This window comes from Podarcis bocagei, assembly GCF_964188305.1.
Source record: "Podarcis bocagei genome assembly, chromosome: 2".
Lineage (NCBI taxonomy): Eukaryota > Metazoa > Chordata > Lepidosauria > Squamata > Lacertidae > Podarcis > Podarcis bocagei.
The window spans coordinates 114,005,690-114,030,993 of record NC_138126.1 but is presented as its reverse complement, the minus strand read 5'-3'; the positions used below and the strand labels follow the sequence as shown (position 1 = coordinate 114,030,993).

At 46.6% G+C, this 25,304-nt stretch overlaps 1 protein-coding gene and 1 long non-coding RNA gene across 5 annotated transcripts in view; one reads left to right on the top strand and one right to left on the bottom strand.

Moving 5' to 3' along the window:
• Window positions 1-25,304, bottom strand: part of LOC308580258 — a 423,078-nt gene that overhangs the window by 63,777 nt on the left and 333,997 nt on the right. The gene's annotated exons all lie outside the window — the stretch shown is intronic.
• Window positions 1-25,304, top strand: part of ANKFN1 (ankyrin repeat and fibronectin type III domain containing 1) — a 224,302-nt gene that overhangs the window by 157,255 nt on the left and 41,743 nt on the right. For all 4 annotated transcript variants that reach the window (XM_081181277.1, XM_081181278.1, XM_081181275.1 and 1 more), the window contains 3 exons: window positions 13,696-13,795; window positions 17,388-17,520; window positions 21,400-21,516. In XM_081181277.1, coding sequence (XP_081037403.1) covers window positions 13,696-13,795; window positions 17,388-17,520; window positions 21,400-21,516 — 350 coding nt within the window. The remainder of the gene's footprint in view (window positions 1-13,695; window positions 13,796-17,387; window positions 17,521-21,399; window positions 21,517-25,304) is intronic.

Below are 25,304 nucleotides of genomic sequence, written 5' to 3'. Positions count from 1 at the left end.
TTAAAGACTTCCTGGCAAAGACAGATAACAGGCCTTAACGGGACTGGTAATAATAATAATAATAATAATAATAATAATAATAATAATAATAATAATAATAATAATAAATTTTTATTTATACCCCGCCCTTCCCGGTTCAGACAACTGGGCTCAGGGCGGCCAACAACAAATCTTAATTTGTTAAAACACTTAAATAATGCAACAAAAAAACAGCATAAAAGACAGTATAAAACGTGAATAACAATCAATTCAGAATTCAAAAATCAATTTAAGGGGAAAATCCGTCCAATAAACATTAGATGATCACCAGGGCTAGCTGGCTAAATTTAAAGACTTCCTGGCAAAGACAGATAACAGGCCTTAACGGGGCTGGTAATAATAATAATAATAAATTTTTATTTATACCCCGCCCTTCCCAGTTCAGACAACTGGGCTCAGGGCGGCCAACAACAAATTTAAAACACTTAATTAATGCAACAAAAAAACACCATAAAAGACAGTATAAAACGTGAATAACAATCAATTCAGAATTCAAAAAACAATTTAAGGGGAAAATCCATCCAATAAACATTAGATGATCACCAGGGCTAGCTGACTAAATTAGTCCTATTAGGGCCAGCGAGGAGACCAGAGGAGAATTAGCTGTGGTAGTGCCATATTTTTGTGGACACTTGGGCAAGAGGCGGCCCGTGGTTCCTTCGCACCCCAACGGCATGTGAAAAAAGAGGCGTTACCCCAGAGCATGTACAAAGTGCTTTTCCTTACCATTGCATGTCCGCAGCCAGCCTCTCACAGCAAGTGAGGTTTGTGGGAGGAGACATTCCGCCGCCCTCAAACACGAGCAATAAATTGCTATAATAGATACCCACTAGCAGGGAAGATGGCAGCAGGGTTCAATGATGGGTAAAGTAAAGGTAAAGGGACCCCTGATCATTAGGTCCAGTCGTGACCGACTCTGGGGTTGCGGCGCTCATCTCGCTTTATTGGCCGAGGGAGCTGGCGTACAGCTTCCGGGTCATGTGGCTGGCAAGACTACGCCACTTCTGGCAAACCAGAGCAGCGCACGGAAACGCCGTTTACCTTCCCGTCGGAGCAGTACCTATTTATCTACTTGCACTTTGACGTGCTTTCAAACTGCGAGGTTGGCAGAAGTTGGGACCGAGCAACGGGAGCTCACCCCGTCGCGGGGATTCGAACCGCCGACCTTCTGATCGGCAAGTCCTAGGCTCTGTGGTTTAACCCACAGCACCACCCGCGTCCCTTAATGATGGGTAATTTATGGTCATTTTCTGACTCCACCCATTACTGCTGCTGGCCGTGGTTTTAACTTTTAATATTGTGTGTTACAACCTTTGGACTGAACGAAAGCAGTGTTGCTGCTGCCCGCAAAACAGGTGCTATAAATTCTCTAGGAAGCCATTCCAACTTGTAATGAAAAAGAGGCACCCTAATGAGTGCGGGGAAAAAGCAAAATCGCTGCATTTTAAATGAAACTGTCTCCCCCGTTCCCTTAGATGTAGAGACAGTTTAAAGCCCAGCAAGTTCTCTGTTCTTCATTCACGGGAGACAGTGTGCCTTTGAAAACCAGGGCAGCAGCTTGAGATACGTTCCAAAAGCCCATGTTCTCTGTGAGCTGTTGAAATGCGATTAAATATTTTTAATTACCTCCCCCCCCCCAAATATATATATATATAAATAACGTTTTTCTTGAAATTATGGCTTTGTGACAAAGGAACATCAAACCCCCCCCCCCTGCTTTTTTAATAGGAGAAATCAAATTATTACAGAGTTCTGATTGTCCTCCCCTCTCTACTGTCTCGCCTTGGCAGATTCTGCACAAGGAGCCCTCGATTCTTATGTGTGCAAATATGCAACAATGCAGACTAGCAAAGGTCTGCATGTTCCTTTGCTGTAACTATGGCAACGTACGCTCAATGTGAAAATGCCCTTTTGAAAAAGGAAAGGAATGTTGCATGGAAATAAGTGCTTCTTTCCCCCCTTCCCTCCTCACCACCTTCTAGTTAGGGTCCCCGTAAAGCAATCTGTTTTATAATGCAGCCTATTGAAAACCATTCTTTTTCCTGGCTGCTCTTTGTTATACTTTTGTGGCGCCTGCCACAGTGATGTGCGAACTCACTGTAGTGAGCATATGTGCGATTTGACATTCTGAAATGCGTTACGACGGTGGTTGGGTGAGCAATTCGCACCACCTCTCTCTGGTGTAACCTCGACAGGAGTAAAAAGCTTTTTCAGCCTGAAGACAACATTGGATTTTGAAACACTGACCCAAGACCATATATCGTGGTGTGTGGGGCCAGAGAGGAAATCTGGCGGAGCAGCGTACATAAATTTTATCACTGTGCAGCAAGCTACTTTCTTTTCCTTCTTTTGAAAATGATTTTTATTTGATTTTACAAGCATAGAGTTATAAGATCCCCTCCATGGGTCTTATTGCCAACATTTTCAACTGCATATTATTTCCTAATCCATATTTTGTACCTATCCATTTTGTCCATAGTGTTTGTTACATTACACATGTTATTAGAATCCTGCTAATGTTTTCATCTGCTTACAGTGGTCTCCTAAATAAATTATAATTTTTTCCCATTCCTTCTTAAAGTTTTTGTCTTCTTGGTTTCTGAGCTTTCCAGGCAGTTTTGCCATTTCAGCGTAATCCAACAGCTTAGTTTGCCATTCCTCTCTGGTAGTGACCTTGTCTTCTTTCCACGTCTGGGCTAGTAGCATCCATGTGGCTGTTGTCACATACATAAAGAGTCTTTTCTACTCCTTTGGAATATCGGTACCTACAATTCCTAATAAGAAAGCATCTGAGGTTTTTTTAATAGAAGTTATTTTAAACATTTTTTTCAATTAATTATATATCATATCCCAGAATGCTTTTATTTCTTTACATGACCACCACATATGATAAAAGGTACCTTCTTTTTCTTTACATTTCCAGCAGATGTTTGTACTTGTCTAATACATTTTTGCTAACTTACTAGGAGTCAATTACCACCTGTACATCCTTTTCATATAGTCTTCTTTCGGCGTGCAACATGCTGAGAATTTCAAATCAGTTTTCTATAACCTTTCCCAATCTAAAAGTTGAATGTTGTGCCCCCAAGTCCCTCGCCCAGTGTATCATTATGGATTTAACCTGTTCATCTTTTGTATACCATTCCAGGGCCCTAGTCTCTTGTGACAGAGTGTTCCACCAAGTCGGGGCCGGTACTGAAAAGGCCCTGACCCTAGTTGAAACCAATCTAACCTCCTTGAGGCTCGGGACCTCCAAAATGTTGTTATTTATGAACCTTAAGGTCGTCCGCAGGGGATACCAGGAGAAGCATTCCCGTAGGTATGAGGGTCCTAGGCCACATAGGGCTTTAATGGTCAAAACCAGCACCTTAAACCTGACCCTGGACTCCACCTGGAGCCAGTGCAGCTGGTAAAGACAGTTGGTTGGCACCTTGCAGCCAAGCCCTGCAGCCAAGCTGGTGCCAAATGTATCGTTCTGTTTTCCTTTGGACCACTCCTGCAAGGCTGAGAAGGCGATCTTGTCATCTGGGCAGCCCAGGAGCTATATACACAATGCTCAGGATGGCACCCAAGCACTGCTGGAACAGAGGCTTGGCTTCACATCCAGATGCACACTCCATTGTCTCTCGAGACAGACGGATGCCAGCAACAACGTATCGTCTCTGTTTGGGCATCTCCTTTGCACAATTGCACCTGCGCGAGAGGGGAGAGAGCAGCAGCCCTGTCAAGTCCTCATCACGCAGTCCGCACAATTCTCCTGTGTTTTGTGGGTCACCTCTGAAGAAGAGAGGCTGCTTTAAGCACATAGGGCCTCTGAACAGAACTCATATCAAGTTGACCCTAGGAGACAACGATGTAAACAACCTCACAGAAACATCTCCAGGAAAACCTTTGACAACTCTGGCATCCCGGCTGCATTTTAGAGGCTCTGCAAACAGATCTGCTGTGGCTTTAGAATTCACTTTGTAATTTGCCGTTATCCTTGGGAGAGAGAGAAAGAGCTTTGGTTTCCAAAGTTTAATCTCCGGTGGGGGGAAACAAGGATGATTACAAGCAACAAGGTCACCCATTTGTCTTCATAAGTAGCGTAACCAGGTTACTACAATTACAGATTGCTTGGCATTGTATGGGCCTAAGGTTGAAGAAGTTTTTTCCTCCGCCCAGCCCAGCCCAGTTTTCGTCCTTCTCCAATCATACATTTCAAATCAACTCTTTGTAGTTCAACGTATCGTTGTGATGATCTAAGGTAGGAAGGGGAGAAAGCAAAACTTTTCATTGTAATGCTTACCCTTTGTTTTGTTTTTTCGGTGGCACTTGTCCAGCAAAATACTGACGGACTAAGTCCGAAGTTAATCCTTAAAAATGTGTGAATAGTAATTTGATCTGGGAGCTGCGGAACCAGCCCTTACCTCATTTGGCAAAGGGCAGAGGGGTTGGCTTTGGACGGCAGGCTGTTTCAAGGCAAGGTTGGAACGGAGGCAGAGCTAGCCCAGATCTAGGGGCGTATTCTCATTGCCCTCTCTGGGCATGACGGCCCACAAGCCTTCATCAGCATGTGGGCTGGCTTTTAGCTGTGCTGCTGTATGCTAAGTTATACGAATGCTGGTGTCCTGAACAGAAGCCGCCGCAGAGCAGAGACTCTCATGTTGCAGTTGCAATAGGAAGTTGGTGGGCAATATTGCACAGCTGCTCCTGTGCAGATTATCGACATTCTTATGTGTCAAAATGTTGTTACAGAGAACGTTGGAATACAGTGGTACCTCAGGTTACATATGCTTCAGGTTACAGACACTTCAGGTTACAGACTCCGCTAACACAGAAATAGTGCTTCAGGTTAAGAACTTTGCTTCAGGATGAGAACAGAAATCGTGCTCTGGCGGTGCGGCAGCAGCAGGAGGCCCCATTAGCTAATGTGGTGCTTCAGGTTAAGAACAGTTTCAGGTTAAGTATGAACCTCCGGGACGAATTAAGTACTTAACCCGAGGTACCACTGTACAGTGGTACCTCGGTTTACGAACTTAATCCATTCTGGATTAAGAACTTTGCTTCAGGATGAGAACAGAAATCGTGCTCCGGCGGTGCAGCAGCAGCAGGAGGAGGCCCCATTAGCTAATGTGGTGCTTCAGGTTAAGAACAGTTTCAGGTTAAGTACGGACCTCCGGAATGAATTAAGTACTTAACCCGAGGTACCACTGTACAGTGGTACCTCGGTTTACAAAATTAATCCATTCCGGAGACTTCCGGGTTGGCGCGATCTGGAAATAGCGGATTCCCTCCGAGCTGCGGAGGGAATCGGCTCAACTGAGGACGGGTCTTGCCGCGCCGGCGACGCGGGGACCCTCAAAAACCGCAGGCGCTGAAGCCTGCGGACTGAAGACTCGGTGGGCACCTTAAGCGCCCCCCCGATTCACGAAGAGCCTTTTTAAAGGCTGCGGAGAGGATACGGAGGGTGGCGTGGTGCTGAGAGTCGATCGCTACCTCGGTTGAGCGAAGCCGCGAGCCATGACTGGAGAGCGCTGATTCCCTGCCTTGAAATTCGGACTGAAAAGAATAACCCGTGAGTAAAACGGAATTGGACTTTATGAATATTATCCCGTGAATTTGAGACGACCGGGGGGTGTGCTAAAAGGAAGTCCGCACCCCCCCTTCTTGCAGACGATCTAAAGCAACGATATAAGAACTAAGCTGGAGTGCCTACCCTTTGTGGGGTGAGTTGAAAAAGACATTAACTTCCAAGATTTGGCAAAAAGAAATTTTGAGCTGGAGAGTGGAGTGTTGGAAGCTTTCTTTCAGTTGTAAACAACCCCCCCCCCCTCCCGGGCCCGGGAGCGTCCTGCTTTTGAGCTTGTGGAAGAGGTGCGGAGTTTGACAGCTGTCAAAGCTGTCAAACGGACAGTTTAAGTGGAAAAATCGTTATTTAAGATCCCTCTGGATTAAAATGAGTTGCAATTGAGTTAAAATTGTTGGAAACAAAGTAATAACAATAAGTTGGAGGATTGTTGGAGAAAGATTACTAAGTAACCAGATTCCCTCTAGGGGGAATTCTGTGAAATTACAATGGCTGTGGATGGAAAGTTACTAGTGGAAATCGAAAGAATGTTTCATCTGGTGGGAGTCTTACAAGAGCAGAGTCTGGCTATGAATAAACAACTTATGACCTTGACTTCTGGAACAAGCAGCTCTGCTGAATGTATTGAGGACCTGGATGAGAAAGAATCCACAGCTGAATCGGAAATGATATCTAAAGAAGTGGAAGAGACTAAACAAGAAAAAGAGAAAGTAAAGTTGGAAAGTACCAACCAGAAGCTGACATCTGTGGAATATAAACAAGGAGACTTTTGGATTACATCTAATACAAATCTGCGAAAGATGCAAAAGATGAAGGAGGAGGCCCTGGGAGTTTATGGAACACAGGAATTTAAAATAAAGAAATATGATGGGGGCCTCCACTTTGACTTTGACTCTGAAGATGCAGACTTTGTGGAAATTTTCCAGCAGCTGTTTCCAAATGTTCTTGTGGGAAGAGAATATGGTTGGATGGTGACAGAACTTTTTCGAGATTCGACGACCGACATAAAGGATTACCAACAAGACCGGCGGAGAGGGACTGAAAGAGACTTGAAAGCCTCGGACATGAGGAACCCAGGCTAAGAACTGATATTTTGGATATGTACTGGGAAGGGACGAAAACCGGGGATGGGAGGGAGGGAAGAATAGAATTGTAAAAACACTCAAGACCTTTGGGTTTAGTTAATATGACTTTTATTTAAGACAAATTGGGAAATCAATGGAAGAGAACTTGAGTCCAACTTAGAAAAAATTTACTTTTCTTTATAAAAGAGGTAATTTTAAGATGATAAAGAAGAGAAATACCAATTTGCTGACACAATTCTGGGAATGGGGATGCATGAAGGGGGGTGGGGGGAAGTCAGGGAACAAGGTTAGGAAAGTAGGATTTTCTGAAATTATACATGTTTTTGTCTTTTGTCTTTTGTGTGTGTATTTGTCTTTATAAAAGGTGAAAAACCAATAAAAATTTCTATAAAAAAAAACAAAATTAATCCATTCCGGAAGTCCGTTCTTAAACCCAAAACCATTCTTAATCTGAGGCGTGTTTTCCCTAAGGAGGCCTCCCGCCACCAGTGCCCTTCCATCGTTCAGATTCCGTTCTTAGACCAAGGTAAAGTTCGCAAACCGGGACACTACTTCCGGTTTGTGGAGTTCATAAACCGAATCGTTCTTAAACAGGACTATTCTTAAACCGAGGTACCACTGTATTGGAATGCTGGAAACATGTCTGTTTCTCAGATTTTGAACCCAGAGACACCTCTCTCTCTCTCTCTCTCTCTCTCTCTCTCTCTCTCTCTCTCTCATCTATCTATCGTTTATCTATTTTGACTTAAATTAGGGACACGCTTCTTCCTTAGGCCCTGTCCACATTAGAGATGAAAGAATCTGGTAATTTTGATTCTCCAAATTTCTCATTTTTCCAGTATTAAAATCAGTTCTTCGCATTTCTGCAGCAATTTGCATTTTCCTCCTAAAATCCTCATGAAAACGACATAATCCTCTTGAGAACTACATATCTTTCAAAAGACGTTTGAAGGCAGCCCTGTATCAGGAAGTTTTTAATGTTTGATGTTTTATTATGTGCTGGAAGCCGCCCAGAGTGGCTGGGGAAGCCCAGCCAGATGGGTGGGGTATAAATAATAGAATTATTATTATTATTATTATTATTATTATTATTATTATTATTATTACAGTGGAAACATGTCTCAGACCAGCAGACTTGGGTCAAGGTTTGCAGACGAAGCTTGCCCCAGTGCAAGGTTTCCCATACTTGGGTCTCCAGCTCTTTTTGGACTGCAACTCCCATCATCCCTAGCTAGCAGGACTAGTGGTCAGGGATGATGGGAATTGTAGTCCAGAAACAGTTGGAGATCTAGGTTTGGGAAACCCCTCGTGTTTAAAGCAGGCATAGGCAAACTCAGCCCTCCAGCTGTTTTGGGACTACAACTCCCATCATCCCTAGCTAACGGGACCAGTGGTCAGGGATGATGGGATTGTAGTCCCAAAACATCTGGAGGGCTGGGTTTGCCTATGCCTGGTTTAAAGGCTCATGTAGGCCGTCTCATCTTTGCTGGTTTGCTTCGCTTTCTATCCCTTCGGTCTCTTCCACTGCTGCGATCAAGTTTGCTCTTTAAAATGTGCCCTCTGTGAATGACACCAAACCTATCGTGCTCTGCCAAAGCTCAGATTTATCTGCCAGAAATCTTCCCAGGATTCCCTTCCGTCTCACTTCCCCAGACCAGTTTGTTGGTTTTAACGCAGTGAGACGACAAAGCCAAATTATATGGACCACCTGCAAACCAACTTCTTGAGCTGCTTAGCACAGAACAGGCTTTTGAGTGTTTCTTTGGAGGGGGGCAAAAATGAACTTAGCCTTTACCAGCCGGATGCCCTCTGAATGCCCTGGTTTGCAAAGGCTACTCGAAGCCCCAGTCTGCCTAATCTTTGCGCTGCTCACTTCAGCCTTTGCACAAAGGTGTCGTCGTCTCCCCCCCCCCTTCTGTGGCCTTATCATTTATTGATGCAGCTTTGCATCTGAATATCATTTTGCTGCCATGCAATTAGTACCACGCCACGTTATTTATTACCTAATTAAATGGCAGGCCATTCAAACGCCTTCTTCCCGTGACTCCCAAATTATTATTATTACACATATGTGGGCATATAATCCCACTTTGGTATTACTTGTCCCTGTTTATACAAGATTGTAAAAACAAAAGCAATCAACAGGGTGGAAATAATTGCCACAGTTTTTGTATGCGGATCATTTCGCAGTGGCCGTTAAAACGCTGGTGGAGTGGAGCCAAACCATTTGACTAGTGAAACGGGTTGCTTTCCCCACTTTAAATCCACCCTGTTTACTTTAGTAGTATGATTACTTGATATTTCTTGATGTATTAAGGTGCATTCTCTTCAGAAAGACAAGACTCCCTCATACAGGCATGCTCTTAACTTATCTGAGGCTGCAGGCAAATAACATACTTAAAACTCATTTGCTTCCAAGCTAAGAGTACCAGTAAGTATGAATGATCCTACCAAGGCAACTATAGGGACTCGGGTGGCAGTGTGGGTTAAACCACAGAGCCTAGGACTTGCCAATCAGAAGGTCGGCGGTTCGAATCCCCGCGATGGGGTGATCTCCTGTTGCTCGGTCCCTGCTCCTGCTAGCCTAGCAGTTCAAAAGCACGTCAAAGTGCAAGTAGATAAATCGGCACTGCTCCGTCGGGAAGGTAAACGGCGTTTCCATGCGCTGCTCTGGTTTGCCAGCTTAGTCATGCTGGCCACATGACCCGGAAGCTGTACGCCGGCTCCCTCGGCCAATAAAGCGAGATGAGCGCCGCAACCCCAGAGTTGGTCACGACTGGACCTAATGGTCAGGGGTCCCTTTACCTTTACTTACCAAGGCAACTGCTACGTAGAGTTGCCATATTTCAAAAAGTGAAAATCCAGAATCTCCACGCACACAAAATGAAGTTTTTGAGATATTTTTATTTTATTTTATTTATTTATTTTAATTTTATTAACAGATAAAACACATAAATGTACATTTGCACAATACACATACACAACACACTACCTTATTTTCATAACATAAAACATACCTACATTACTCTATATAATACCTACCTATACTGTACATATCAACACACCTACCCCACACAGACACCCACCAAGTGACTTGACTTCCAACCATTCTTGTTACGCTACTTTATTTTTCCAACTAGCTTAAACGCATTTCATTATTTCTTTAATCTCTTCTTCTATCTTGACTTTCTCTCCTTTCACTCTAATCATTTTCTGGGTTCACTCAATATCTGTCAGAAATTCTACTTTTTCCACATAAATTTTGATGTATTCCTTAAAGATAGCCCACTCCTTATTCACTTTTTGTACCATATCTCCTCTTATCCTCTCTCTTCGTTCGGCAATATGGAAGTATTCCGTCATTTTAGATAGCCACTCTGTTTTAGTTGGGACGCTGCTACTTTTCCAATTTTGGGCAATCAATAACCTTGCCACCGTAGTTGCATGCATAAATATTGGTCTGACCGTTCTTTTTATTTCCTCTGACATGATACCTAGGAGAAAGGATTCTGGTTTTAAGTTTTTGAGATATTTTAAAGGAAATTCACCAAAAAACCAGCACTTCTGACATGGATGTGGGAATGTTCAGGGTAGGAAGAGAGGATATACGATTAATTAATATCCTTCCTAACTTGCGCTAGCAAGTTCCTTTACTTAGCAGAGTTTACATTCCCCTTTTTACATGCACAGCAGATAGCTGGTTGCAGGCTCGTGTAAGCCTCTCACTATTATACAATTCAGTCTGTCTCAGATTGAATTGTGCGTTCCTAGTAAGTTCCCTTGAATCCCTCTTAAAAGAATAAAGACGCCACAATCTTATTCAAAGGCAATAAAAGAAGTTTACTTACATCAGTTCACAGTTGGATCCCTGAAGGCAGACTTAGTTACAAATATGTACATGTTGATCTACCCCACATGGGGGGATAATCCCAGGAGGAACAGGAAGTTTCAACTAGCTGGACCAAACATCCCCTTGCATGGCCACTCTAGGAAAACAAGGAATGTTGTATTTGACTGCTTCTCATGGATCACATCCCACAATGGGTTGCCATACATCCCGAACATTTTCGTGATTTTCGGAAATTCCGTCCAAACACTTATTTCCAACCAATGAATCCCGGATGTGCCCAGGAAAACCCAGATGTATGGCAGCCCTACTGTTATAACTCCCCCCCCCCAAAAAAAAACCCTTGTCTCTACAAAGCACTGCACAAATCTATGCACTTCAGGTTTCCTCAAAATCTACACATTTTGGTGGCCAAGCTATCCCCTTCCAGGAAGGGAATTATTTATCAGCATCTGAATGTTCTTTATATTTGCATTAGGATAATGATGCTAAATTTATGCCTCATTTCTGTCGCCTTCTTCAATGTGCAAATTAGGGTGCAAATGTATTCATATTCTTTTAATAAAAAAATTGCTGAATGCACATATGGTTTTGGACATACGTGTTCAGAATTGTTAAGGAGAGGCAGTCGGATGCCTCCTTCCATGTGACAAGTTTAGGAAAAATCTCTTTTGAGAATTCACCAAAAAAAAAGGTGTCAGGGTCCGTCCGTCCCCCCCCCATCCTTCTCCTTCAGCAAAGAAAGGTAAGCCTGACAACATTTTCAAATTTAATCTGGATCCTCCTCGTGCAACCTTTGATCTTGCCAATCAAAACAATGGGGCTTTGTAAAGCAGAATAATCAATCTGCCGCAGGAAAAGGATTCATTAGCTGCTATCTAGTTATTGTTCCTTTCCAGAGCAGACAAATTGAATAGTGAGATCTGCCAGGGCACACATGATTCTCCAGTCTGTCCTTTACACTGGCATTAATGGAGAGTGATTGCTACTGGAATCTTTGCCCTAAATTCCATCATTCAAAGCGCAGTTTCGGAGCACGGCATGAAATAAGTGTTTTAAATGGGGGGGTGGCTTTTCCAGACCCTCCAAGTGTCCCTATTTTCTAGGGACAGTCCCCAGATTTACTGAAGACGTCCTGGTTTCTGATTTGATCCTGGAAGGTACAGTTTTCTTTAGGACACCCCTATTTTCAGCAAAGAAATGTTGGACAGTATGGAGGTATGAGACCCCCAAGCCTTCATAGCTACATCAGCTTCATAAAATAGTAGATGGGGCCCTGAGGGTCATCTAGTCCAACCCCCTGCTATGCAGGAAAATGCAGCTGCCCCATACAGGGATCAAACCTGAAACCTAGGCATTATCAGCTGTAACTAACTAAGCTATCCCCTGCCTGGGCCAAGGAGATAAGTAACTATACTTAGAAGACAACTGAAGGCAGCCCTGTGTAGGGATGTTTTACTATATAATGTTTTATTATGTCTTTATATACAGTGGTGCCTCGGGTTAAGAACTTAATTCGTTCTGGAGGTCCATTCTTAACCTGAAACTGTTCTTAACCTGAGGTACCACTTTAGCTGATGGGGCCTCCTGCCGCCGCCCCGCCGCCGCCAGGTGATTTCTGTTCTCATCCTGAGGTAAAGATCTTAACCCGAGGTGCTATTTATGGGTTAGCGGAGTCTGTAACCTGAAGCATCTGTAACCCGAGGTACCACTGTATGTTGGAAGACGCCCACAGTAGCTTTAGGGATATCCTGTTCAATACCAACCATTTTATTATTTATTACTTATTTATTTATTATTTATTATTATTAATTATTATTTATTTATTTATTATTAACCCCACCTATCTGACTGGGTTGCCCCAGCCACACTAAATATTTTTAAAAAGTCTAGTCTATACAGGGCTGCCTTCAATCCACTGGCAGACGAAGGGGGCGGGGGGTGGTTCGCCCTGAGTGCTATCCTGGAGGGGTTACATTGTGGCCGTACCGCCCCCACCCTGAGACACTTGGTGCTCGCCACGCACCCCCGGGACACTCGTCGCTCTTCGCGCATGCCCCGGGGTGCACACCACTTGATGCACACACCCCTGACACATACCATGCTACGCCCCTGGGATGCACACCACACCCCCTGGGATGTGCGCCAGCCACGCCCCTGGACGTACGCCACTCCAGTTGCCGGAGCAAGTAGTTCCCCCACTGCTTGAAGGTTTTTGAAAGGTTGTATAGCTACTTATCTCCATGGCTCGGGGGTAGGGTTGGTGTAGTGGTTAAGAGCGGTAGACTCGTAATCTGGTGAACCGGGTTCGCTTCCCTGCTCCTCCACATGCAGCTGCTGGGTGACCTTGGGACAGTCACATTTCTCTGAAGTCTCTCAACCCCACTCACCTCACAGAGTGTTTGTTGTGGTGGAGGAAGGGAAAGGAGAATGTTAGCCACTTGGAGACTCCTTAGGGTAGTGATAAAGCGGGATATCAAATCCAAACTCTTCTTCTTCTTCTTCTAGGGTTGCCACCTGTCCTATATAACACAGGATTGTCCTGTATTTCAATGTAAAATGCTACTTCCTGTATTGAAACAGCTTTGTCCTGTATTTCTCTCTCTGCCATGTTAGGGATCCTCTGCAAATGCATGTGTGAAATGTCATGTATTTAAGCTCTCGGTAGCCAAGCAGACAGATTTACAAATTCGTGTCTGTGTCTGTGTGTGTGTGACAAATTCCAGTGGGGCCACCCTGTTAAGCTGCAATGGATTGCTTTGAAGTCACTTCAGCACCAGGTGGGGGGGGGATCGTTCCCCAACTGCCCCACCCCACCCTATCCTGTATTTTGCCAGAACAAAGGTGGCAACCCTACTTGGGGGTCACATAACTCCATACCCTCAGGTGAAAATAGGAACTTCCTACCATAACTTCCAACATTTCTCCGATGGAAATAGGGACATTCTAAGGAAAAACTGGACATTCTGGGAACAAATCAGAAGGCTTCTGTAAATCCATGACTGTCCCTGGAAAATAGGGGCACTTGGAGGGTCTCTGGTCTCAAAAAAAAAAAAAAAATGTGCTGCCTAATATTTCTGCAAAACTCAAAATCACACCTCTCTCTCTCTCTCTTTTCTGTTGTTCATTTGTTTCTTTTTCATTCGCGTCTCCAGAGAGTTCTAAATTGCAGAATGCAGGTCGCAAGCAATCTGTCTCAAGAAGCCTGAAGCACCTCTTCCATTCTTCAAACAAGTTTGTGAAGACTTTGAAAAGGTTTGTCTGGTGTGGCAGAATCTGAACTATGTAGCCAGAGCTCCCAAGAGCTTCTCTCTTACGTAAGCCTAGGCCTGATTTCAGAAAGTACTCAGCACTGAGAAAGAAAAATATTGAGTGCCAGGGCAACAGTCACATAGAAAAAGGCTTCACCGGGTGACATTGGTGAAGCAAGGAAAGTCATTGAGGAGCAGACGTCCTCTGAGAAGGGTCAAGGCATGACCTTCAGATCTTACAGGATTTGGTAAATTAAAGTCTGACTTGGGCTGAAGTCATGGCTTCCCCCAAAGAATTCTGGGGGCTGTAGTTTTATAAGGATGTTGAGTGTTGCTAGGAGACCCCTATTTCCCTCTCAGAGCTACAATTCTCAGAGCTGTTTAGAGATCAAAATGTCTTCCCAGGAAACTGGGAGTTTTAAGTCGGGGGGGGGGGGGCACAGGGGATAGCGGTCAGAACAACTGTAATCACCTTTAATAATCTGCAGTTTCCAAGAGTTGCTGGTGGGAATCATGCCATTTTGGTACGATACTGCTTTCAATGTCTAGCAAAGAAGGCTGCAAAACTGGGCAAACTTCCCTGGGAGTAAGTCAACAGGATTGTATACCCTCCAACATTTCTCCGATGAAAATAGGGACATCCTATTCCATCACCATCATAATTTTATTATTTATACGCCGCCCATCTGACTGGGTTGCCCCAGCCACACTGGGCGGCTTCCAACATATATGAAAACATAATAATGCATTAAACATTTTTTTAAAACTTCCCTATACAGGACTGCCTTCAGATGTCTTGTAAAGGTTGTATAGTTACTTACATGCTTGGCTTGGGGATCACATAATTCCATACTGTCCAACATTTCTCCAATGAAAATAAAGGTAAAGGTACCCCTCACCATTAGGTCCAGTCGCGAACGACTCTGGGGTTGCGACGCTCATCTCGCTCTATAGGCCGGGGAACCGGCGTTTGTCCGCAGACAGCGGTCATGTGGCCAGCATAACTAAGCCACTTCTGGCGAACCAGAGCAGCACACAGAAACGCCATTTACCTTCCCGCCAGAGCGGTACCTATTTATCTACTTGCACTTTGATGTGCTTTCGAACTGCTAGTTTGGCAGGAGCTGGGACCGAACAATGGGAGCTCACTCCGTCGCAGGGATTTGAACTGCCCACCTTTTGATCGGCAAGCCCTGGGCTCTGTGGTTTAGACCACAGCGCCACCTGCATCCCTCGAATGAAAATAGGGACATCCTAAAGAAATGCAGGACATTATGGGCTCGAATCAGAAACAGCTTCTGTAAATCCAATACTGTCCCTGGACAATAGGGACACTTGGAGGTTTGGGATTCACTTCTGGGTGGTAAAACAAAGGATGAGAGACAAACTGTCCCACTGCTGAACAGCTCAGATTGTCAGGACATCCTTCCCGATGTTTAACGCAAAACCTTTTGCTCTCCTTTGGGCCTTACTCTCTGGAGCGACGGAAAACAAATTTGTTCCATGGTCTTTTATGTGATAGCAGCCCTTTTGATATCTGGGGGTGGCACTGATGTTTCCCTTTGATGAAAATGAATGACTTCCTGGGCTTGCTGTGCTTTAAAAATGACAGTAGAAAGCCATTTGAATGCTTTCTTCCTGATCAAACCCATATCTGAGATTCCTTAATATTTTTGGCTGTCCTCCCCTGTCCCAGTATAACCTGCCTGCCTCTGGAAGCTTTGGTCTCTGTGAATGAAAGTTATGCACAGGGCTGGATTCTGTCTTCTTTCATCACTGAGAGTGCTTGGTTTGTCGTCCCCCCCCCCCTTTGTATTTTGATAAGAGGCTAGTTCTTTCCAAAAAGCTCCCCGGAGGTTCTTCAATTCACTAAATCCACTGATTAATGTATGTAGCTAATTACAAACGTAAATATTTAAAAGGAATGAATTTTATGTAAACAGTGCCACAGATACGCTGAACAAAATGATGCTCTGTTGCACTAGCGCACATCCAAAATAACCCCATTGATTCGGGTGGTCGCAGCACTGAATCATATTGCTATAAATCAAGAGGTCCTGTGATTAACTCTTTTCACACTGCATTCCGGGGGACCTTTGGAAGCTTATTAGGGGTGAAAAAAATAGGGAATGGCAGACAAGTTCCCCTTAAAGACAGCTTCCCAGGGCTTGTTTTCCCAGCCAGAACTTAACAGAACTCAGTTCCAGAACCACTCAGATGGGCACCATTGCCATTGTAAGAGAACAAGTTCATTGTGAGTTCCAGCACCAATTTTTCAAGAAGAATAGCATTGAGCTTGCCTCCCCACAAACAATCATCTCGGACCCTCCAAGTGTCCCTATTTTCCAGGAACAGTCCCACTTTCTGATTTGATCCTGGAATATCCCGCTTTGCATTAGGACATCCCTATTTTCATCAGAAAAATGTTGGAGGGAATGGTAGGAAGTCCCTATTGTTTTTAATTTTTAATGTTTTAAAATATGTCGGATGCCGCCCAGAGTGGCTGGGGCAACCCAGTCAAGTGGGTGGGGTACTATTATTATTATTATTATTATTATTATTATTATTATTATTATTATTATTATTGAATAAAGGTAAAGGATAAAGGGACCCCTGACCATTAGGTCCAGTCGTGACCAACTCTGGGGTTGCGGCGCTCATCTCCCTTTATTGGCCAAGGGAGCCGGCGTACAGTCATGTGGCCAGCATGACTAAGCCACTTCTGGCGAACCAGAGCAGCGCACGGAAACGCCGTTTACCTTCCCGCCTATTTATCTACTTGCATTTTGACGTGCTTTTGAACTGCTAGGTTGGCAGGAGCAGGGACCAAGCAATGGGAGCTCACCCCATCGCGAGGATTCGAACCGCCAACCTTCCGATCAGCAAGCCCTAGGCCCTTGGTTTAACCCACAGCGCCACCCGCGTCCCTCTATTATTGAATAGGATGTCCCTATTTTCTCAGAGAAATGTTGGATGGTATGCCATTCTCCCCCGGATGTCCTGGGACAACACGATACCCAGGGCATTCTGGAGCAGTAAAATTATGGGCAAGAGAAGTCTATTGCCTACTGCCACAATGGAAAGGGCAATGAAAAGTTGAAAGTTAGAAAGAGGGGAAATATTAAAACAATGCAAGTAACAAAATCTAATTTGATTTGAATGAGTTACACATCAAATGTACTTTTGAAGAATAACTAAACAAATGAATACTCCCTCAATGAAAGCCACTGACTTCTAACACACACACACGCATATAATGCTTGATTTCTGAAGGCAGAAAGTAAAAATCCTGCCGTACCACTTGTCTAAACAGAATTGCTATAAAAACTGACATTGTGAGTTGTTTTGCTTATACAGGGAAGGCAGTATCAACTCCAACATATTTGAAGCTATTTTGCAGTATTTGCTGGAATTTAGTTTTGGGATGTTTCTGGGAAATTCTCATTTCTGGGAACGACAAAGTGAAATCTGTTGCTTCAGTCATTTGCGAGGCCAGGATTAGGCAAACAAAATAGCTCTCTCTCTCGCTCTGAAATTCTCTGGCCTTCCCAGAACAGCCTTCGAATCACCTTCTTTTCTCATTTTTCCCCCCTCAGAGGGCTCTATTTAGCTGTGATATTTTATTACAAAGACAATATGTTGGTCACCAACGAAGATCAGATCCCGATTGTGGAAATCGATGATTCTCACGCCAGTTCCATTATGCAAGATTTCCTCTGGTTCACAAAGGTACATTAAACACAGCCTGCCATCTCCTCTTGATCAAACTCAACTGACTGGGTCAGTGCAAGGGGGGCGGCGGTGTCTTGCTTGGAGCGATGCACATAATCTACTTCCTTTTCACCGACAGCCAGACCCCCTTCTCACCAACGTGCATTCCTGTGTTGTGTGAGAATACGTTGTTGTGAGCCAAGTCATACGTATATACTGTAGGGTCCTGTAGGTGGAATTGAGACTGCAGAGAAGAGCCAGACATGGTGGGACAGTTTTCTACAGGCTAAATAAAAAGTTAGCCATTGCACCCTCCCTGGGAGGCAGAATGCTTGAACAAACTCGGCTGGAAGAAAGGGATTACAGTGGTACCCCGCAAGACGAATGCCTCGCAAGACGGAAAACCCGCAAGACGAAAGGGTTTTCTGTTTTGGAGGCGCTTCGCAAGACGAATTTCCCTATGGGCTTGCATCGCAAGACGAAAGCCCATAGAGAAATGCTGGCGGTCGGGAGCAAAGACTTTCGCCCACAGCCGGCCTTCAGAAGAGGACCTCTTCTGAAGGCCGGCGGGGGGCAAAAGTCTTTGCTCCCCCCCCCTGCCTTCCCCCCGCCTGCCCCGGCGATCTTAAAATGCTGGCGGGCGGGAGCGAAGCGTTCGCTGCCGACCCCCAGCATTTTAAAATCTCCCCGTGTCCCGGGGAGATCTTAAAATGCTGGGGGTCGGGAGTGAAGCGCTGCCGACCCCCAGCATTTTAAAATCTCCCCCTGTCCCGGGGAGATTTTAAAATGCTGGGGGTCGGGAGCGTTCGCTGCTGACCCCCAGCATTTTAAAACGCTGTTCCGAAGCGGGGGGCGGAAACATCTGCCCCAGCCGCCCCACTTCGGAACGCTGTTCCGAAGTGGGGAGGGGGGGCGGGAACAGCTGCCCCATCCGCCCCACTTCAGAACGCTGTTCCGAAGGGGGGAGGGGGGCGGGAACAGCTGCCCCATCCGCCCCACTTCGGAACGCTGTTCCGAAGGGGGGAGGGGGGCGGGAACAGCTGCCCCATCCGCCCCACTTCGGAACGCTGTTCCTAAGTGGGGAGGGGGGGCGGGAACAGCTGCCCCATCCGCCCCACTTCGGAACGCTGTTCCGAAGGGGGGAGGGGGGGCGGGAACAGCTGCCCCATCCGCCCCACTTCGGAACGCTGTTCCGAAGGGGGGAGGGGGGCGGGAACAGCTGCCCCATCCGCCCCACTTCGGAAAGCTGTTCCGAAGTGGGGAGGGGGGCGGGGACACCTGGCCCAGCCGCCCCACTTCGGAAAGCTGTTCCGAAGTGGGGCGGGGGGGGCGGGGACACCTGGCCCAGCCGCCCCACTTCGGAAAGCTGTTCCGAAGTGGGGCGGGGGGCGGGAACACCTTCTGAAGGCGGGCAGGGGGCGAAAGTCTTTGTCCCCCCTGCCTGCCTTCCCAGGGGCTTTTAAATCGCCCCGGACAGCGGAGAAGTCCTCCGCTGTCCGGGGCGATTTTAAAATGCCGCCCGCCAGCATTTTAAGATCGCCCCGGACAGCGGAGAAGTCCTCCGCTGTCCCAGGGTTTTTTAAAATGCTGGGGGTGGGAAGAAAAGCCCTTGTCCCCCCCCCCCAGCCTTCAGAAGAGGTCCGGGGACAGACTGTCCCCGGACCTGGTCTGAAGGCGGTTTCCCTAGGAACGCATTAATTGATTTTCAATGCATTCCTATGGGAAACCGTGCATCGCAAGACGAAAAAACCGCAAGACGAACAGACTTGCGGAACGAATTAATTTCGTCTTGCGAGGCACCACTGTAGTGGAGGAGAGAAGTTACAAGACTTGTAATCACTGGTGGAGGAAGAGGGGTGCGGGGGGAGCGCACCGCCCCTGGCAGCACGATCCCGGTGGGGTGCCATCGCAGCTGCCCCTCCCGGCCGCGCTGGGCATCACGCCCCCACAGGCAGTGCACCACACCCCCAGGACACACATCACCCCCCAGATGCACGCCACGCCCGCAGAACGTGCGCCATGCCCCAGGAGGCGTGCTACGCCCCTGTGGGAGACATGCCACATTCCCGGGACATGCGTCACACCCCCGGGACATGTGCCACGCCCCCAGGACATGGACCAGCCACACCCCCCATCTGCTCTCCGCCCCCCCCCCCAGTGCCACAGCATGAAGCTCCGCCACTGCTTGTAATTCTGGTGTGGTGCTTGGAACCAAAGTAGATGTTCAAAACTAGAAGGGCTCCCATACCTAAACCAATAGATAAATCTCTGGCCTTGGTGAGCAAGTATTAACGCTCTGCCTGAAATAAATTCAGTATTAAATAAAGCAACAACAACCCAATGACTTCAAGCTGCAAGAAAGGAGAGTCCGACTAAACATATGGAAAAAATTTCTGACAGGAAGAGCTGTTCAACAATGGAACGCTCTCCCTCAGAAGATGGTGGACTCTCCTTCCTTGGAGGTTTTTAAGCAGAGGTTGGATGGCCAGCTGTCATGGATGCTTTAGCTGAGATTCCGGCATTGCAGGGGGTTGGACTAGATGACCCTTGGTGTCCCTTTCAACTCTATGATTCTATAACCCCAATTAAAATTTTAGGGGGTTAAAGTAGTTCTTTGAGACGTAACATAGGACGTTTCAAAGCTGTCATTTCTAGGGAATGTAACATTTGTTACTATACAAAAGACAACATATCCTCAGTGCCATTAAATAAAGGGTAAAAAGGTAAAGGTAAAGGATCCCTGGACGGTTAAGTCCATTCAAAGGTGACTATGGGGATGTGGCGCTCATCTCGCTTTCAGTCCAAGGAAGCCGGCGTTTCTCCACAGACAGCTTTCCAGGTCTTGTGGCCAGCATACTAAACTGCTTCTGTGACGGAAACCAGAGCGCACAGAAATGCTGCTTACCTTCCCGCCACAGTGGTACCTATTTATCTTCTTGCACTGGCATGCTTTCAACCTGCTAGGTTGGCAGAAGCTAGGACAGAGCAATGGGAGCCCACTCCGTCATGGGGATTCAAACCACCGACCTTCTGATCGGCAAGCCCAAGAGGCTCAGTGGTTTAGACCACAGCGCCACCCATGTCCTTTTACCTTTACCTAAATAAAGGTCCTACAAAACAAGGAACGAGGCACTGAAGGGGGCCTACACCAGAGGCAAGATATAATTATAGTTAGGGTCACTGAGTGGTGAAGTAGTCAGAGAGCTAGACACCAAGGATCCAATCACTAATGCTCAACCTACCTCACAGAGTTGTTGTGAGGATATATTGGTGAGGGAGGGGAGCTGTGTGCATCACCTAGAGCTCCTTGAAGGACAGGTGGGATATAAATCAATCCATAGTGTTCTGGTTATGGACCCCCATACTTTCAAACTATTCCTAGAAGACCTTTCATTCATTCATTGCTCCTGTAAAGCAGTTTTGATTCGTCTGGGATTTGACTGAGGGAGCCTCGCCCCATCCCGCTAAGTCTTTGGGCCATAATGGCACAGATGTCCTTTGACAGTATTTTATTGCTTAAAATCCCAAAGGGAAATAGACATGGGACTGGTATTAGCTACAGCTTCATGATAAAAGGGGGGAGGAAAAAGTCTCAAACAGCTGGCTAGACATTTGTGAAGAGTTAAGAAGTACCAGATGCAAATGTGACCCTCTCCTCTTGTCGCTTCTGGGCCCCACTGACAACACCCAGTGACCTATATTTTAATAGGATGGGTGCACAGATGGACTGGGAGAGATGTGTGCTGTTCACGTTGGCGAGAGACAACGTCATTCTGATCATTTATTAACAGTGCCACCCACAGAACTACAAAATGAACAGCAGCTTACTTTTTTGGGGGGAAAAATAAATCGTCTCTTTCTCTCTTCCTCCACAACCACCCACTCCAAATTTTGCAGCTTTCTTGTATGTGGGATGATATCAGGTGGCTGAGACAAAACATGTCTGTCTCCGTGTCATCATCCACCGCCCTCCAAGCCAGGCAGAAAATGCTCTCTGCAACGGCCCAGTTACAGGTCAGTGGTACCGGTGTATTTTTCGGTCGCAGGTTTCCACAGGTTTATGGCTTTGGAGGGCAGGAGGCTGCCAGCTGTCACTTGCTTCAGCACTTCCTGTCCTCTGGGGGAGAATTATCTTCTGCTGCGGAGCAAGCAGCAGAGTCCGACATGCCAGCCAGAGCTTGCAGGCCGTCAATAACAGAAAGAAAGAAAGAAAGAAAGAAAGAAAGAAAGAAAGAAAGAAAGAAAGAAAGAAAGAAAGAAAGAAAGAAAGAAAGAAAGAAAGAAGCGGGGGAGAAATTAAATGTGACACAGCAAATAAATAGCTCAGGTTACATGCTTAATGTAAGTGAATGGTGGCAGTGGCATAGTGTGGGAGGGGCCACAGAGGCAGTTGTCCCGGGTGCAAAATTGCTAGAGGTGCAAAATTTCAACACCTGGCGCTGCCTCAATACAGCCCATTGCTGGGCTCCGTTGAAAATGTGAACCAGGAAGTGACCTTTCCAGACAATGGAACATCTCTCTTTTTTCTTATCTCTGCGGCTGCGATCTCCTGGTTGATGCAGGGGCCCTTAGGCAGTTGGATGCGCATGCGTACTCCGTCTGTTGCCCTCCCGCCCACCCACCACCTCTCTGCAGCCCCGGGCACTGGCAACCCACGCTATGCCACTGAATGGTGGTCAGCTGGTGGTCTGTGGGCTGAATGGATCTGGCAGGACCTGACCTGGCAGGACCTACACACATTCATACACAGAGATAGACACACACACACTTAGGTTATTGTGCCATAGAGGCCTCCTGGCCGTCCTCTCATCTTGTCCTTGGAAGGTCATCCTCCAAATGAGCTGTCAGATTGTGTGACTTGCCCCTCCCGTTCCTAGTGACGTCATGTTCATGGAGAAACAAGTGGAGAGGCTGAGCCATTGGGGCGAATGGGACACTGCCCCACCAGCCTCAGTCAGCCCTCAGTCACCCCGATCCCCATCCTGCTTTCCAACTTACACCCAGTACTTAGTCTCAATGTTTTGCTTTTGTAGAACTCAACAGGGACAGGCGCGCCAACTCCTAGAGGTGGAGGTGTCTTCAGCCACCTCAAGATCTGCTGCCAGGGGGCTAGGTCCCCTCAATGAGGAGGTTGAATACAGAGCCAAGCATGGCACAGTTCAGTGGCCGGCTCCTCTTGAGTGAGAGAGAGGAAGCCGTGTCACATTGCGCTCCATGCTCAGCCTCCTCCCGACAATGTGAAGTCACACACACACACAACATGTGATGTGCGCATAACATCGCACTTGTGCAATGGGGCCCTCAATCCTGGGTGCAAGTCGGCACCTCTGGTCAGGGAAGGGGATGAGGGACAAAACTGGAATTTGTTAGCTCTCTCAATGGCGCTGGCATCATTGACTGTCGGTCTCCTTTGCGATCCAAACCTCCAATCCCCAGTGGGCTCCAACCACCACAGGGAATGATTCTGACTCCCAAGTACCTTAGCAGGCACATGACAATCCAGTCCCAAGACTGTCCGAAGAAGACTGCCATCAGTCCCAGGACTATGGTGGATTTAAGATAGGCACCTGCAGGGCCCAGGAGGAACCCCAGGTGATGGTTCTGCTACCGTTTGATTTTGATTACATTTTAGGTCACAGGGGTGGAGACTGTGATCCACAGGCCTGATGCAGCCCACCAGACTTTCCCCTTTGGCCCATTATGGCTAAGCTACTCTCACCTGCCCCACACTTGAAATCACATATGATATCAAGTGTGAGGCAGGTAGAAACACAGCTGGGCCAAAAAGTGGTTGGCGGACACCTTCAAAGCCCTGTTCATAATGCCCTGTACAGTTCTTTGCATGCCCCAGCAATCAGTTGGTCACAGAAGTCTGTACCTAGTTGTCCACAGTGCTTTGAGGCCCTGATGATCAGCTCTCTGCAAGCCACGTGCATCAACTAACATCACTGCAACATCAAGTGATCAACAGATGAGATACCCTACTGGCAAAACCTATTTGGTGTTTCACAACTTTCTGACTAGTTGCAGGACCTTAGCCAGACCTAGCAGAGTACACACAGAATCCACGGAAACAATTGGCAACTTGGCTGCAGACAGGATAGATGAAGCAGGAACCAGGAACTTGTAGTTAGGTGTTTATTATATACAGTGGACTATTTACAGGAACAGAACATGGATCTTTTGCTAGCTCTCTCTGACACGACTCACAACTCCTACACTGACACACAGAACTCTGAACCTCTGCACTAACACATTCCACTTAGTAGGCCATTAATTATCACTCCCTTGAGAGAGCTTGACCAATCAGGGAGCTGTTTCCATGCCTCTGTTATCAGAAAGGCAGATTTACTCCTTCACATGACCATTTGGCTGTCTGCTAAACCTTAATTGACTCTGTGTGAGTAGCTGCACGTACAGAGATTCCCAACAGCCCTACCTACCCTGTGGCGTAGCAGAGGTTTTCGGTGCCCAGGGCAGGTGCACACACACTGGGAGAGAGGGCTGCAGCCCAGCCCAGCCCTCACTGTCGATGTGGCCAGAGTGACTCCCCCCCACTGGATCAAAGTGGGGTTATTCTGAGCTGCCTCTCCGCCTGCACAGAGGGGAGCCCCACTGGCCAACGTGGCCCTTGGTGGGTGGAGAGGAACACCAGGCCGAGCTATGCTGGGGGTGCTTGCGGTGAGGGCACTTGTTTCACACCCACTCACAAGTTGTGCGCCCGGGGCCATGGTCCCCCTAGCACTCCCCACTCTAAGCCCCTGGCCCTATCCACCTGTCAGATTTGGCCAGCTGGCCAGATCCAATCCCCACCCCTTGTTTTGCAGAGAAGGAGGATTCACCATATCTCATAGGAGGGTCTAGTTTCCCGCCGATGCTCAGATGCTTACAGGTTTATGCTTACACAAGCATCCCAACCCACAAGTTGGCTTGCAGAGCTCAATATTTTCTACCTAATGCACCATTCGCTGTGTGAGAAATGAATGCCGTGGAGAATTCGGCTTTAAAAATCCCATGCTCCCTCACCCGCATGCGCAAATTGTGACCAGCTGCACAGCCAGCCTGAATAAGAGGCCCTGAGTTGTAGTCTGTTGCCCCTGTGGCAAAAGAAATAGAGCACTAATCGTGTTCATACGACCTCTTTATGATAAATAAAATAAGTCTATCCGACCCTCTGAGCAACTTTTTACGGGCAGCCGAAGAGAAGAGGGCCCGTAAGGATACAGAACACCTACTGTGTGCATTAGAGGGCAATGCCTACAGCTAAAATAGCTACTTAAAGCCATTTCTAAATGGCAGTCACTGTGTCGGGCAGCTCTGGAGTGCTCTGGTTATAAACAATTTTAATAATGCTGTTCAGAAGTAAATAGTGTCTGCTAAGTGCAGATAAAGTCAGCTCAGGGTGGCTTTATCTCTCAGATGAGAATGTCATTAAGGTTAACGTCCAGGCGCTCTGCTTTCATACATGTACAATGTGCCACATTGTCAATTCAGCTTTTTCCTTTTAAACAGCTCCCACCCCTGACTCGCTGACTGTAGATCTTTTGAGAACTTCCAAAGCAAGGAGCATATTTTAAATGCTAGGGATTTTTCTTTTTTCCTTTTTGAGACATCTGGGCATCTCTTCAGGAGCTGATTGCTACGGAGTCAACATGCCTTATAAGGAGGTACTTTATGGATGGATACGAACCCCAGCAATTGCCTGCCTAGTTTAGCATTCTGTTTCCAATGGTGATTAGCCTGTACACATCTAGAAAGGCCCGCCAGATTCCTCTGAGATGTTGACCTGGCCAGAATCATGA